Genomic DNA, 15,685 nt, shown 5'->3' on the forward strand with positions numbered 1-15,685 from the left:
GCATTAGTCCTTATACTGCTCCATGTCTCCTCAGAGCTGCCCCTTTGGCAGCACAACCAAGGCATCAGGATTAGCCCTCCAGACTCTCTTTTGGTAATGTAGTGTATGTGGCCTGGTGTAGCCTACAGCTCTTCATGCAAATCTTCCTCCCTGGGGCACAGCCCATGGGGTTGTCCCAGTGCTATGCATGCAGCACTGCCCATGAATGTCCCATGGAATCACAAATCAGAACCAAAACCTCATCAGACCTGTCCTCAAAACCACGGAGACTCTACATTAGGTGCATTGCTGGTCAGCTTTTCATTTCTGATGTTCCCCAACATTTGTGTGTATGGGTGCAAAGAGAGTATGTAAACCCTGGTTCCAAAATCATCAATATTGGATCTATGCAAGAATCAATAATCCACCATTCCATGTCATTCAGGTTGCTGTTCAGTCAGCCCATGCTCACCACAAAGGGTTCACAGTTCTCTCTGCCAGAGCACAGACAATACTTGATTTAGCATGAAAAGTCAGAAAGTCCCAGAAAAACACTATCTGACCATACATGCAGTATGCTGGTACACAGTCAAATTTTTAAAACAAATTTAAACTAGCAGGGTGAATTTATACCAGAGCAGTGCTTCACATCACAGACCACAGCATTGGAATGTGGTCCAGTGCCCTAAAGCTTCTGCATCATCAGCTCATGGCAGCAGAGAGGAGCAAGGCAGCCAGCTGGGGACTGTCTTCTGCTCCATTTTCTGCTGGTCTCGTGTTCACTGGTACCCTAGGCTCTGTCTCCGCCGGTGTTTCTTTCTCATCTCAGATTTGAACAGTGAATTTGCAATTTCCTTTGCTTCATGCTCAGTCTGCTACTGTGGGACCTGGCCCACAGTAAACACGAGTAATAAACAGAGAAGATGTTATGAGTTCCTTTTTCTTTCTTGGAAGCTCAGGCCAACAACCTGCTCCGCTCATGCCTGTTCATCCCCGTTCGTACCCAGACACAAAGACTGACCCAGCAGACAGAACGGAGTCTACAAGGGAGCAGGGGATCTGTAATGATTCTTCAGGTCTCTCCTGCTCACTCGCAGGGACTCCTTCCTTCCTCACCTTTCTGTCCTGCCCATGGAGAGCAGACATCACTGTCTGAAAATAGACCTGGTCCTCCCAGGCTTTTCTGCTTGAAAATGTGGCAGACCGACAGAGAAGTGAACCCACTGAGTTCTGTGCTGACCTAGGTGATTGTCCTGTGTCCTGTACATCATCTGGCAGGGCCTGCCCATGACCTGAGCTCTCGTGACCATTGTGTGGGTCTGGACAAAACCCAGACCTCGACAGAGATGCTTTACCATCCCGAGGCAGGGTGAGCCCCAATGCCTGGAAGCCATAGAGAGATGGAGTCAAGCAGGAGCAATGGCACAAAAGGGCTCTGGGGGCAGCACACCTGACATGGGCAACCTTGTGGGGGGACAGTGCTGGGCACTGGCCACCGTGAGGCCTGGCAGCACCTCTGGAGCCTTCCTCCTTGAGGCAACAGGGTGGTCATGCCAGGCAGCTGTGCTCCAAGCCCAGGGCTCCCTGACCTGGCTCTGCCCAGCTCCCAGTCTCGGCTGGCTCCTGCTGCGTCCTCGATCAAGCCATCGGCCTGGCCAGCCTCCTTTCCCATCCTCTCACATTTCCCGGCTCAGAGGAAGCAGCAGCAGATGTGTGAGCTGTTTGCTTTGCGCCGAGGCCGCGCGGGACTTACCTGCGCTCAGCCCAGACACGCTGCTTCCAAACGAAACACAAGGACTAAGCCAAGACATCGAAATGTAGCCAAGCCTTGGTCACTACCAGCCACCAGGCCAGCCCTGTCCCCTGCACAGCGCAGAGCCAGGCTGGCCCCTGCCAGAGCCAGGCAGCCACGCACTGGACTCTCTTCTGGGTGTGCCCCACAGCCCCACCTCTTCTGCAGGGTGCGCTCTCCTTCCAGCCTGGCCTTGCACTCGAAGTCAGGAGCCCAGCTGCCATCTCCGATTGCATTTCCAGAACGCCTTCCCACACGGCGAGCAGCACTAAGCAGGAAGGCACGGACAAGGAAAGAGGGGGGCCTCCCTTCGGGGGCTGTGCAACCCAGACGCCCCTGCACGCCCACGCTCACGCAAGGACACACAGCATCTCTGCTCTGACCCTGTCCCTGAACCCACCCCTGACCCCTTCCCCATCTCTGTCCCCAGCCCTGCCCCATCCCTACTCACCTCAGACCGGGACAGTGTGTAGCGTTGCCCTGCATACATCAAACCCAAATCTCCCCTGACCTGCATCTTTCTCATCTCCCACTCACTTCTTCTGCCCAGACTTCCCCCTAATCCTACCTTAACCCGTCCCAAGCCCCCTGATCTATGCCATCCTACACTTGCCCCCTGCCCCACATGCCTTCTCTATTCCCACACCTGGCCCCTTGCTCCCACCCAGTTCCTCCTTCCAGCCACCGTCTACCCCATTCCCTGCACTGATTCCACAAGCAGCCCCTCTCCAGCACTCCCACCCCACACCGTCAGTCACCTGCATGTACCCACACCACACCACTGACCAGCCCACACCTCCCCAGCCCCCACTCAAAACCCCCCATGCCCCTGCAGTGTAGCCCCAGGGCACCCATAAGCCGTTCTTCTTGCAGCTCCAAATTTTCCTCCCAGTTGAGCCTAGAGACCCTTTTTCCTGTCCAAGTCATAGACCTCCTCTGGCCTTGTCCTATGGACCCCAAGAATTCCTGCTCTTCCTGGCCCCGTTGGGCACCTCTTCCGCCAGCCTGCACCAAAGCTTCTCATGGTCCCAGCCAGACATCCCCGTGCCCCGACACCTCTAGCAAAGAAGTGCCCCCAGTGCCACTGGGCTTGTCCCAGCAGACAGCCTGGATGCTGACAAATGGGTTGGCATGTGTCTCACTGCACCCCAACACCTGCCCTCATCCCAACTCAGGCAAGGCTGGCATCACCTGTACCCAGGGAACCAGGTGCTTCAGGACAGAAACACCAAACACAGGGGAACACAGAACACGCAGAATCCAAATGGCATCGCTAGCTCATCAAGGGTTCACAGAGCTTTGGAGGCCCAGCAGCTCTCTCACTCCAGCTGCAACCCTCTTTGCCACATAAAGGCTTGGTGCAGCAGTAGTGTCTCAGCTCATTAACTCATTAGCATAATTAATGCTAATGACCACAGCCCAGCTTTACCAACACTGATGAACTTGGGCTAATGACCACAAGGGGGAGAGGGAAGTTTGAAGCCTGGCTACAGGCAGCTTCCCAGAGGCAGTATCACGTTCCCGAACTCCGTTTTGAGTGTCCCGGCTGCAAGGCAGCTCCACACTGGATGCAAGCAAGGCCTCGCACAGCAAGGACCCACCTCAAGAGAGTGCCCACACTGTGTTCTGCACGATGGGCAGCTCTTGCAGTGTGGCCGATGTCAGTGGCATTGCTCACTCCTTGCACACAGAAAGGGCGTACATGACTTGGCCCCATTCCAGACTCACACCAAGTGTGGGGGTCTCTGCTCCAGCATTCCTGCTGCAAACGCTGCCCATCAAAGCCATGACACCTGCACCAAGCACCCTGCAGTGGCAGGTCTCCCACCCCAAGCTGCTCACAGCCCTGGCCGTGCCCCCCACAAGCTCAGGCCTCAATACCTGTACCTACTTGCAAGAAGCAGGTCCCAACAGGGGTGTTCTCCTTCAGGGACACATTGTAGAAGTTACTCCTGAACACCGGCTCATTGTCGTTGACATCCTGCAAGGCCACGTGCACCACAGCTGAGGAAAGATGAGGGCAGGGGTTCCCCGGTCTGTGGCCAGCACAGTGAACTGAGGCTGAGGGTCCTTCTCATAATCCAGTGGGCAGCAGTGGTGATGATGCCAGTGGCAGGGTCAATGGTAAACCAGCTAGAGTGGGTGTCACGGCCATGCAGGATGCTGTACTGCACCTCTCCGTTGGGACCCTGGTCCTTGTCACGAGCTGTCACCTGCAGGACAAAGCTGCCTGGGTACACCACCTCAGGGATGCTCTGCTTGTACTCCTGCTGGTCGAAGAGCGGGGGATTGTCATTAACATCCATCACCTGCAGCACAAAGGCCGATTCTGCCCGGAGTGGGGGTGTTCCTGAGTCAGTAGCTGTCACCCGCAGATCATAGGAGTCTCTTTCTTCCCGATCCAGAAGTTGGTCCACACAGATCAGATAGATGATGTTGTCCTTGGTAGTGAGGGCAAACTTGCCGTCTCCTCCCTCCAGTGTGACATTGACATTGGAGTACTCTCCATAGTCTGGATCGGAAACAGAAATGCGTGCCACATACTGTCCAGGCTGAGCTCCCTCCTGAGATCTGTGGGAGCCATCCTCACTCAGAAAGATGATAGTCATGGTGGGGCTGGTTGTCATTGTAGTCACGCACATGGATAGTGACAAAGGCTGTGGTGACCTCAGGATGGACAGCCTTATCCCTTGCCTGCACCACCAGCTCATGCACCTTCCTCACTTCATAGTCCAGACCCTTGTTGAGCTTGATGACCCCAGTCCGGGGCGTCAATGGTGACTAGTACTGGTCAGGATCGCTCTGCCGTCGGTTGATCTCATAAATCACATCCCCATTGTCACCTTCGTCTGCGTCAGAGGCAAAGACCTGCAGGATGCTGCTGCCAGGTTTCAGATTCTCTGAAATGAGTCGTATGATAGCGGCTCTGGTTGGAAGCTGGGAGCATTGTCATTGATTGTCCTGAATGGACACATCCAGTGTCATCTGGGTGCTCCGGGGAGGAGAACCACCATCATAGGCTTCCAACAGCAATGAGTATGACGAACGGTTTCTCCCGATCCCAGAACATTGCGACCACCAGGTCCAAATATATGGACCCCATTGGGTCCTCGACGCGGTTTCCAGTGCGGAAGGGCCTGCCCCCACTACTTCCCTCCCTTAATCATATAGCCTTGTGTGTTCAGGAGGCCACATGTCAGCATCAAAGGCTGGTGTCCAAGGGAAACCTGCTGCCAATGGGTGGTGTGGCTCTTGGGATCTGAAAGGTGCTGTGCTGTTTGGGAAGGGCTGGGGGCATGATCATTGATGTCATTCACTTGGATGTTCACTTCTACCGTGATCCCTCCGGGGTGACAGGCAATGAAAGCTGTAGTGGTCCCGAGTCTCCCGGTCCAGGACACGAGCTGTTTTGATGATCCAGTATTCTCATCTATCCCCAAGTCAGTGGAGACGCCACTGCCCTCCTGTGCTGAGATGAAATACATGTAGGCACTAGTTTCAGGGGGTAGGCCAGCACTGATGTCCCCAATGATGGTGCCATGCTGGCTGCTCCTCATCTATTTGTAGATCCAGGGTGCCCAGGGACAGCAGAGCCCATTCCCTGCTCTCAGGCCCCCAAGAATAAGCAGCTCCAGCAGAAGCATTGTTGACCTCTTCATTTGCTCCATGGCTGGCAACCAGCAGAGCAGAGGGTGGCTTGATCTCCTTGCAGAGTTCACTTAATCCTGCTGGAATGCAGACCAGAGGATACTGGTAAGAGGGAGCAAAGAAAGAACAAAAAAAAGCCTGGAGAGAGAAGGCCTGCCAGGTGCCTGCTGCCCAATCACTGTGTATCACCAGTCCCTCACAAGAAGCGAATGTGACAATGTCAGAGATTGCCCAGAGCAAAGGCCTGGGACAGCACTTGGAGTCAGCCCAGCAGGTCACACCTGACAGTGCACCGAGGTGAGCAGCTAGAACCCTGTCACCTAGGTGCTTTCCTACATCCTCAAGTGCTTCTTTCCAGCCACTGCCTGCCTGGCAACAGTGGCACCATGCTGCCCCAGGGCAGCATGCTCCTGTGTCTTTAACAGCCGAATTCTTCCTGTGAGGTTCAGAGCCTGTCTGCAAGAGGACAGAGGTTTTTGGGCAAACAGCAGCCTTGCACCTCTCCACCCTGAAAAGAGCTGGTCTCAAATTATGAGATAGCTCAGCAAGTGACTGGTTGAGACCCTAGCCCCCACCCCTTTCTCCCCAGCAGTGTGCCTTTCAAGACCACAGGGATAAAGGTGCCAAAAACCCATGAAGTGCAAATCTGGTGTCCCTAGGAGGGAGCACAGAACTGGAGTGGGCTTCCAGTGAACAATAAATCAAATAGGATGTTTTGCAAAGGATGTGCCCACAGCTGGGAATGCCCAGGATAAAATCAGACCATGCTCATTGTTTGGGCTGGCACAGAGATCTGTGGGTGCCCCAAGCTGGTACCATGGAGGGTGGTGGCAGTGCAGTAGGAACGCAGCAACTCCCTCTGAGCTGCCAGCTGCTCCGTCCCCCACCCTCCGCTGCTCACTCCCCTCCTTCTGTCTCCTTCTCGCTGCTCCTTGCTGGCTCCGGCTCCTTCCCTCCCTTTCCCCCCGTAACTGCATTTCATTGCAGCAGTGGGGGAGGGACGCACAGCCAGCCATAGCTCCTGCAGCACTGCAGCCGGACACGGCAGATATGCCGGACACACTCCCTGTGCCCACAGGCTGCCAGCCCCTGCACTGCCCACTCCTCCTGATAACAGCCAGAATAACCCAGCGGCCAAGAAGCTGCTGAAGAACACCAACCCAGCACTCGCTCAGCCCCAGCGAACGAGGCTTCGTGGTCTGCAAGGATGGCGGCAGCATGAGCTCACACTTGGACTCTCTCTGAAAGCATTTGCTGCTGGTCCCATAACCACACTCAGGAGCCGCTCATGTCAGATGCAGGAGCAAGAACCTCCTGTCTTGGGGGATGGAGGTGGCTGGCAGTGCCTAGTTTGGGGACTAAGAATATCAGCTCTTGACCAAAAAACCCCACGACAGTGTTAAACCCTTTCCTAGGGAACATAGGATGGTATTCTTGGGTCCTCTTTCCTACCTCAGATCTGCTGTCTAGATTTTTTTTTTTCCAGTGGAAATCCTGGGTTATTGACAGAAACAAAATCATTCAAAAGTATTTTCTACTCATAAAGAAGTGTTTACTTCAGTGGGCATCCGGTCTCAGGCCTGTCCATACATTCTGAGGTAAATGCACATGCTCTTCTTGCACCCAGCAAGTAAGAACCCTCACAATACCCTAAGACCAAAAGTCAAAAGAAGATACTTTTGTGGGGCTGCGATTTGGGAATCTGCACTAACTCCAGTAGTCCTAGGCAGGTCTGTCTCTCTGTAGGAGCTAGTTCTAATTCCCCAGACAGAGGGGTAACTGCCTACCCCCAGAACACGCAGTGCTGGGGGAATGGGGTCCAAGGTAGCTTCTGTGATGAGACTGCACCATTCCAATGGTGCTCCAGCTGCTCAGGTCATGGGAAGGGACAGGGCAGAGGGTTTAAAGCCTTGGCAGGAGCTTAGACAAAAAAAAAAATAAAGTGTAGTAAAGCAGGTAGAGGGCCAGGATTCCCCGGGGCAACCTCAGTGACTAAGGACAGGATGAAGCTAACAGTTCTTGGGTAGTGTCTGGAAGAGATCAGGGCATAGACATGGGGAAAAGCCCACCTGGTTCGATTAGTAATGCTGCTCTTGAGAAGCCAGTAAGGCTTTGTGGGCTGCTGACGGGGAGGAGAGAAACTTGAAAAGCGAATCTGGGGAGCGTGACGAGCAGCTGAGAGCACTAGCACAATCAGGGAACAAAAATTAGGGTCCCTGGGCTGGAAAACTGGTGATGAAAGCCTGTATAAACTTTTTTATTTCTATCGTCCCCAGATGCAATTGAGTAGTTTCACAGCAAGCCTATCTTTCAGCAAGAGGTGCAACTGAACAGCTACTAGACTGCACCAGCCAGAGGTGGGCAGAAGCCACCTTGGTACCAGCAGTCCCCATTACAATGAGGTCTGCAGGCTTGGGTCAGAGGGAAAACAGCAGTTGACCTCAGTGGATGCAGAGTCACGAAATCTGAACAGCTGCTTTCAGTTAGCAGAAAGCTCAGTGCAGGGGCTGGCTTGGCCAGTCCATGTAATGTGAGCCAGACTGCCCCGCTGCCTTTCTGTCCCTCCCACCACCGGGCACCAAGATCCCTTGTGAAGAACGGCAGCAGGACTCTCTGAAGAAAACTGCCAGGATGAGAATCTCTTCACATAGGTCCTTGAGGTCCACAGCCATGGTGAGGAGGTTGACAGGAAGGGCAGCTAAAATTGAGCGAGCTGCAACATCCATCTAAGCCTAGGGCTGACAGGCTGGGGCACCAGGGGAGCCCAGCCTACACTTAGCAGATGTGTGACATTTCGAAAGAAAAAATATATCGAATAACATTGGGACCACTGTGTTCACCCTTGCCTGCCTGCCAGTGGCAGTTTGTGCCTTGTATCAGCCACGAGAGAGGGGAAGTGGGCTCAGAGCAGCCCCAGCAGAGGAGCTGGAAAGACGGCACTCATTGTGCATGCCACAAACAGATGTCAGAGTGCTTGCTGTGCAAAAGGCTCCATGAAAGCTGCAGATGCTGCTGATGCCATATCCTAGGTCAGTCTGACATGAGAGGCCATGACTCATGTAATGATATTTTTGAGACTCCAGTCCAGAAGAGGAAGCCCTCTTTGCCGAGTACCACTCACTGACCTCGAATATGCTTTCCTCCTGTACATTCACACAGATTCTCTCTCTCTAGTTTCCGATGATCTGCCCTCGGAAACCATGCACAGCCCTGACTTGCCTGCAGTGCAGCCTTGGGCTAACAACTCGCTTCCAGCCCTCTACTCAGCCTACCACTGTCTACAGCCACCTCCGGGCCTCCTGGCTCTCCTACCATCTCCCATCTCCCACCTGGGCTTTCAGGACCGGCACTCCTTCTGCTCGCTAACCAGCCCCGGCCACACAGCCTCATGACCCTCTGATACGGGCTCCGAGCAGTCAGAATGGCGGTGGCCAGTCCTTTCCTGCGGATGCAGTTAAGCCCCACTGCATCCTTGTGAATCCCCATTTTTGTGCCGTACTGGAGCTCCCCGCGGCTCTCGTGTCTCTCAGAACGCATCTCCCACAAAGGAAAGTCTAATGAAATTTTTTCGCACCCGGAGCCAATTCCCACAGTCCCCGTCTCGGGACATCCCCGCGCTGCATCGGCCCCTGCCAGATGGTGCCCATCGCCAAGACGCTGCGGGGCCTCGCCTGCTCCCTGTACACTGGATCCCCCGGCTGTCGAGGCTCGCTCTCCCCGGAGCTCCGGGCTCCCGGGGCTCCCCAGCCGCCGGCCCACCGTCCCGCTGCCGCTCCCTGTCCCTGGTCCCTGGCGCTCCCGGACGTCCCGCACCGGGCGGCCTCGGTGCCGGCGTTCTGCCAGCCCCGCTCCCCGCTCCGCCCGGGCCCGCAGCCCCCGCCCAGCGCCTCCACGGTTCCGCTGAGCGCCCCTTCCCTCGGCGGGTCTGCCCTGCAGCGGCACCGTGAGCGCCCAGTCCCGTCCCGTCCCGTCCCGCCCGGCAGCCGCCAGCGAGCCCGGTCCGGCCGCGGCTCCGCGGTGTTGCGCCGCCTCGGGCGCGTCCCCCCCTTCCCCCCCCTCCCCCCCCCCCCCCCCCCCCCCCCAGCTCCATTGTCTCCGCGGCGGAGGCAGAACAAAGCGCCTGTGCCGGTCCCGGTCCGGTTCCACCGTGCGACGATGCCACCGCGCGGGACAACGGGCGGGGGCGAGCTAGGGCCAGTCCCCGGCGCTAGGACTTACACTGCGCGTCCCGTGCGGCGGACGTTCACATCCCGCAGGGTCCGGCCCCTCCACGACGTCCCGCAGCCTCCCCGCTGCTCCGGCGCCACGGTCGCTCCCGGTACCACCGGCCGCTCCAGTGCCCCGAGCGCTCCGGTGCTCCCCCGGTGCCGCGGCCGCCCCCGGTGCGGCTGTAGCCCTGCGGAGCGCTCGGCGGCCGGTCGGCGTTGGCTCGGCGCTGGCTCGGCGCGAAGGCTCCTGCTGAAACCCGACCCAGCGCCGCCCTCAGCCCCCCGCTCCCTCCGCCGCCCCCCTCCCCGCCCTGCACCGGAGCGCGCCGGCGGAGCGCGGCCTCGAGGCGGCCCCGGGCGGGCGGGGGTGCGGGCGGTGGGCCGGTGTGGCCGGGCACTAAGGGGTCGGGGAGCAGGATCGGCACGGAGAGGGAGAAAGGGCTGGACCCGGGGTACAGAAAGATGGAAGGAAGCGGTGGGCGCCGGGAGCCCGAGAGAAGGGGTTGGCAGGAGCAGGAGTGGGACGGGACCGGGCAGGGAGAGGGCTGAGGCAGGGGATGAAATGAGGCTGTGGCGACACTGGGGGCATGTGGGGACATTGATCACAGGCCCATACTTTCCTCTCTACCGCAGTTGCTTCTTCAGCACATAACCCAGAGCTCAAGTACCCCTGACCTGCAACACCTTGACTCACATCAGGGCTCCTAAGGTCCAGACTGGGAGATGCTCACCAATGTGCCTGTGCTACAAGGGACTGGGCCCTCCACCAGTCTATGCCAGGGAAAAAAACAAGACTCTGATGACTGTCCAGGCATCTCCTCCAACCAACTGGCTCCTCAGCTCGGCTTGGCCACCGAGGCAGCTTTTCCCTGCTCTAAGACAGGTCTCAGCAGTGTCTGTGTCTGTTGGAGCCACACAGCCTCTAGGCCAATAACCACTGCTGGACCTTCTTTAGTTTCTTAGTGGAGAAACTGCTGTTGACTAGCGTCTGTTGCTAAGATCTTCTACTGAAGGACATGGCTCAGTGTGCTCTGAGATGGTCAGATGGTCCTTACAATCTTGTGCCTGTTCCAGTTTTAACAACTTTGGCTTTGACTTAGCTATCACGTCTCTTATTTCTCTGACAGACCTTTGATAACATTTTGTGTAGAGTACAACAGCTATCAATCGCCACGTGTAAGAAATCAGGCAAGGAAGGCGAGAGACTGGCATGGCTGAGTCAGGACCTGCTGGTCAAACTAAAGAGCAAGATGGAAATGCACAGAGAGTAGAAACAGGAACAGGTATCCCAAGAGGAGTACAGGGACCTTGCCCAGCTATGTAGGGAAATTGTGAGGAAGTCCAAGACACAACTGGAGCTGACCTTGGAGAGAAATGCAAAGAAAATAAAAAGAGTTTCTACAGGTATGTCATCCAGAAAAGAAATGTCAAAGACAGTGTACCCTGCCAATAAACATGACTGGCAAACTGGTAACAAGGGACCGAGGAGAAGGCTGATGTGTTCAGCCATGTTGGGCAGGATCGTTGATCTGTTGGAGCATAGGAAGGCTCTGCAGAGGGATCTGGACAGGCTAGATTGATGGGCTGATCAGCTGATGTATGACGTTCAACAAGGCCAAGTGCTGGGGTCCTGGATTTGGATCACCACAACCCGGGCAGCACTCCAGGCTGGGAACAGAGTGGCTGGAAAGCTGGAAAAAGGACCTCGGGATGCTGGTTGACAGTGGCTAAACATGAGACAGCATGTGCCTGGGTGGGCAAGAAGGCCAAGGGCACCTGGCTTCTGTCACCAATAGTATGGCCAGCAAGGACCAGGACAAATAATTCTTCCCCTCTGCTCCACTTCTGAAAGACCTCACCTGGAGCACTGCTCCCAGCTCGGAGTCCTCAGTACAGGATAGACACAGACCTGTTGGGTTGATTCAGAGAAGAGCCCCAAAATTACCAGAGATCTGAAGCACCTCTCCTGTGAGGACACACTGAAAGAGTTGGGGTTGTTCAGCCTGGAGAGAGTGGGCTCTGGGGAGATCTTAGAGACCCTTCCAGAACTTAAAGGGGATTATGACAAAGATGGGGACAGACTTTTTAGCAGGGCCTGTAATGACAGGACAAGGGGTGATGGTTTTAAAAAAACACAGTAGATTCAGGACTAGGTATAAGGAAGAAATGTTTTATGGTGGGGGTGGGGAAACACACTCAATGTCAGGTTTGGACGGGGCTCTGATCCACCTGAAGATGTCCCTGTTCGTTGCAGGGGAGTTGGAGTAGGTGACCCTTAAAGGTTCCTTCCAACCAATCCGTATTGATTCTATTATTCAAACATTACACTCACCTTTAAGAAAGGGAATAAGGAACTCAGAGAGCCACCAGTTTGTCAAGATCAATCACCATACCTGGAAACTCATGGACTGCATTGTCTCGGAATCCGTATCTGACTATATGGAGAACAAGGAGGCAATCAGGAATAGTCAGCATAGATTTAGCAAGCACAAATCATGCTTGAGCAGCCCAGTTAACTTCTCTGACAAAATGACTGGCTGTATGGATGAGGGGAAAGCAGGAGATGCAAAGTGCCTCAACAGCCTTGACAGGTGCTCCCACAGAATTTTAGTTCATAGTCTGAGGACATATGGTCTGAGTGAATGGAGCATTAGGCGGGCTGAAGACTGGTTGCACCTCTGGGCTGTGAGGGTAGTGATCAATGACTCAATACAGTGTTGGTGCCTAGCAGCCAACAAAATATACCAAGCATTGATTTGGGAGCCAGTATTGTTTGGTGTCTTGTTGAATACTCTGTGATGACATGGAGTACAAGTCTGAAGATGACACTAGAAGGGGTCACTGATATGTTGCACTTTAGTCCAAAGAGGTCTCTAGAAACTCACAGAAAGGAATTAGTAGAAACCTCATGAAGTTCAATAAGGAGAAGTACAAAGTTCTGCATCTGCATCAGAATAACGCCAAAATTGCTACAGGTTGGGAACGATCTGGCTAACTTGCAGTCCTGCTGAAAGGAACATGAGGGTAGGGGTGAGCATGGAATGAAGAGTCAATAGGATGCTCTCATTACAAATCAGGCAAACAACTTCCTGCAGTACAATAGGAGAATGGTCAGCAGCAGATCAAGGGAAATAATCATCCCCCTTGAACTGGGATATAGTGAAGCCAAATCTGGACTTCTCTGTACCTTTTTGTGTCTCCCCGTTCATGAGGGATATTGAAAAACTCTAGGAGATAGGTAGTGGTCTGGGACATCTGATCAGTTTATAACAAGACACTGAAGAAGCTGGGCTCTCTTGTCTGGTGATGCTAAGCAGTAGGGCTGTTTAACAGCATCCTGCTGCTACCTGAAGGACAGATTACAAAGATGATGGAACCAAATGCAGACAAGAGCACAATAACAATGACCACACTTACACCTTGAGAGATTCAGAGTGAAGATTAGGGAAAGTTTTTTCACCAGGAGAGTAGTGTAGCACTGGAAAAAGCTACTCACAGAGCAGTGAATCTCATCCCCTTGCAAGTTTCCAAGCCTGATCTGATCTGGTATTGTTGATTGTCTTCACATAAGAGGTTGGATTGTGCAATTCTGGACACCCCTGTTAACCACAGGACTGTCTACTATGAATTGATGAATTTCATTCCATTTCTGTTATGCTACTCCTTAATAATAGCATTTTGCTTTTAAGATGTTCCAGTCACCCTCTATACTCACAATACCTCTTGACTCTGTGTCACTGAGCTACCTTATCCATGTACTTTTTTTTCTGAGATCTTAAATGAAAAAAAATTGAAATAGATGAGCTCTAAAACTGACCTTGAAAGGCTGTGCATTTCCTCAAGCATCAAACTCCTAATTTACTGTTCTTTTTTTTTTTTTGCCAGTCCTCATCATCTTAGAGTTTTCATATTAATATCTGTCTTCTTCAGTTGAATAAATAATTTCTCATATGTTACTGTAGCACTGCAGTTCAAATAATCTGATCAACTGAAAGGTTGATCCTGGCCCCAAAAAAGCCACTTATCAAGGTGTCTGATGTGCTGTTCTGGCATAATTTGGCAAAATCACAGAATCACAGAATATGCTGAGTTGGAAAGCATCCACAAGGATCATCAAAGACCAACTGCTGGGCTTGCAAAGCACCATCCCTTAGAGTCACACCATGTGCCTGAGAGTATTATCCAAATGCTCCTTGAAGCTGCTGTTAGGCTTGGTGCTGTGACCACTGCCCTGGGTTCCAGTGCCCAACCATCATCTTTTTGTAACATCCAACCTAAACCTCCCCTGACACAACTTCAGGCCATTCCCTTGGCTCCTGTCACTGGTCACCACAGAGATCAGTATCTTCCCCTCCTCCTCCCCTCATGAGGAAGTTGTAGGCAGCTTTGAGGTCTCTTCTTGAGGTCTGTTCTCCAACTGAACAGACAAAGTGCCCTCAGCTGCTCCTCACATGGCTTCCTCTCAAGGCCCTTTACCATCTTTTGCCCTCGTTTGGATGGTCTCTAATACCTTTCTTATATTGCAGTGACCAAAACTGCACACAATATTCAAGGTGAGACCGTCCCAGTGCAGAGCAGAGTGGGACAATTCCCTACCTGGCCTGGCCGGCCATGTGCCTGATGCCCCTAGGACATGGTTGGCCATCCAGGCTGCCGGGGCACTGCTGACTCATAGTCAGCTTTCCTCTGACCAAGACCCCCAGGTCTCCTTCCATGGCTCTGCTTTCCTGTATCTCATTCCCCAGTCTGTGTGTACATCCAGGATGCCCCATTCCAGGTGCAGAACCTGGCACTTTCCCTTGTTGAACTTCATCTAGTTGGTGATTGTCCTGTCCTCTAATTTGTCCAGGTCTCTCTGCAAGGCCTCCCCGCCTTAGAGGGAGTCAACAGCTCCTCCCAGTTTTATATTAACATCAAACTTGCTTAGTATCCCTTCCATTCCTGCATCCAAGTAATTTATGAAGAGCACACATTATTACCATGCTTTCAAATTATAACTTCCCTTTAAAATCTGCTTTGAATCCTTTACACTACTGCAAGCAATCTGCATTTTCCTAGGTCATTCCCTTCGGTCCTTCTTCAGTACCAATGAGTTTCTTATTCCTCAGTCCATGGCATTACCCCTGATCATCAAACAACCCTCCTCTCAGACTTGCAATTGGTTCTGAAGTGTTCTTTCTACTCAAAGATGGAAATTAGTGGATTCCTTTTGGTCTCCAAGTAGATTCTAGTTTACTAGATATTCTGGGAGTAACTTTGCAAGAGAGGGGAGAACAGACTTATACTATGTGCTTGGACATTTGGAGAGGCTTTGCACAGTCATTCTGATGTGCATATGTGGACCTGTAGAAAAGATGTTGAGCTGTGCTTTGTGAGAGCAACTACAACACAGAAGCAAGAGCAGAAATACGCTATTTGCTTACTCAGGGCAGACCATTACTGGTAGTAGTATTTAATCAGTGCTTTGGTGAACTCCCAGAATTGAAACAATGTAGGAGGTGATAAAATATGGCAAACTGGAACCCATAGTGGCCCAAGCTCAGCTGAGATGAGCACAGAAAGCACACCCTCTGCATGCTCCAAGAGCTGCAGGCAAACACAGTGGGATGCCATGATACCCACCCTTCATGATGCTGTTCTGCCACCACACTCATCCTGAACCCAGAGTCAAGTACATCCCTACCCAGACTGGACTTTTCATGTTCCCATCCTCATCTCTAGCAGGTGGGAAGCAGTTGGGCAGTTTGGCACCTTCCTGCTAGATGGCAACTTGCTCCCGAAGCAGACAGGAATCACCTGGCCCATAGCATGGCAGGACTGAGGTCGCTGCTCAGAGGCTTCTGCTTGTGCAGGCTGAAGTCTGGCTCCAAAGTCCCAAACAGGAAATCCTTCTAGGATGTGCTTAGGCTCTGATTCCCGGATGTTTGCAGCAAGCAAAGGTTTCCTCCATGTAGAATGGAGGTTAAAAATAAAATAAGGCACCTGCTAGGAACATACATGGCTGGGGCTGGAGGGAAAGTGAGGGGGCAGCTCTCCCTAAGACAGGAGAAAGTCTTTT

General features: G+C 53.2%; 1 protein-coding gene across 1 annotated transcript in view; it reads right to left on the reverse strand.

The window, feature by feature from the left end:
* Positions 1 to 5,472, reverse strand: part of DCHS1 (dachsous cadherin-related 1) — a 40,858-nt gene extending 35,386 nt beyond the window's left edge. Inside the window, 16 exon segments of the mRNA XM_032101287.1 lie at positions 3,663 to 3,791; positions 3,794 to 3,861; positions 3,864 to 4,386; positions 4,388 to 4,681; positions 4,683 to 4,703; positions 4,705 to 4,728; positions 4,730 to 4,822; positions 4,824 to 4,865; positions 4,867 to 4,965; positions 4,967 to 4,984; positions 4,986 to 5,063; positions 5,065 to 5,136; positions 5,138 to 5,187; positions 5,190 to 5,310; positions 5,312 to 5,353; positions 5,356 to 5,472. Of these exon segments, the coding sequence (XP_031957178.1) occupies positions 3,663 to 3,791; positions 3,794 to 3,861; positions 3,864 to 4,386; positions 4,388 to 4,681; positions 4,683 to 4,703; positions 4,705 to 4,728; positions 4,730 to 4,822; positions 4,824 to 4,865; positions 4,867 to 4,965; positions 4,967 to 4,984; positions 4,986 to 5,063; positions 5,065 to 5,136; positions 5,138 to 5,187; positions 5,190 to 5,310; positions 5,312 to 5,353; positions 5,356 to 5,439 (1,758 nt within the window). The 5' untranslated portion in view covers positions 5,440 to 5,472.
* Positions 5,473 to 15,685: the final 10,213 nt, after the last annotated feature.

Source organism: Corvus moneduloides, chromosome 2 (genome assembly GCF_009650955.1).
Source record: "Corvus moneduloides isolate bCorMon1 chromosome 2, bCorMon1.pri, whole genome shotgun sequence".
Lineage (NCBI taxonomy): Eukaryota > Metazoa > Chordata > Aves > Passeriformes > Corvidae > Corvus > Corvus moneduloides.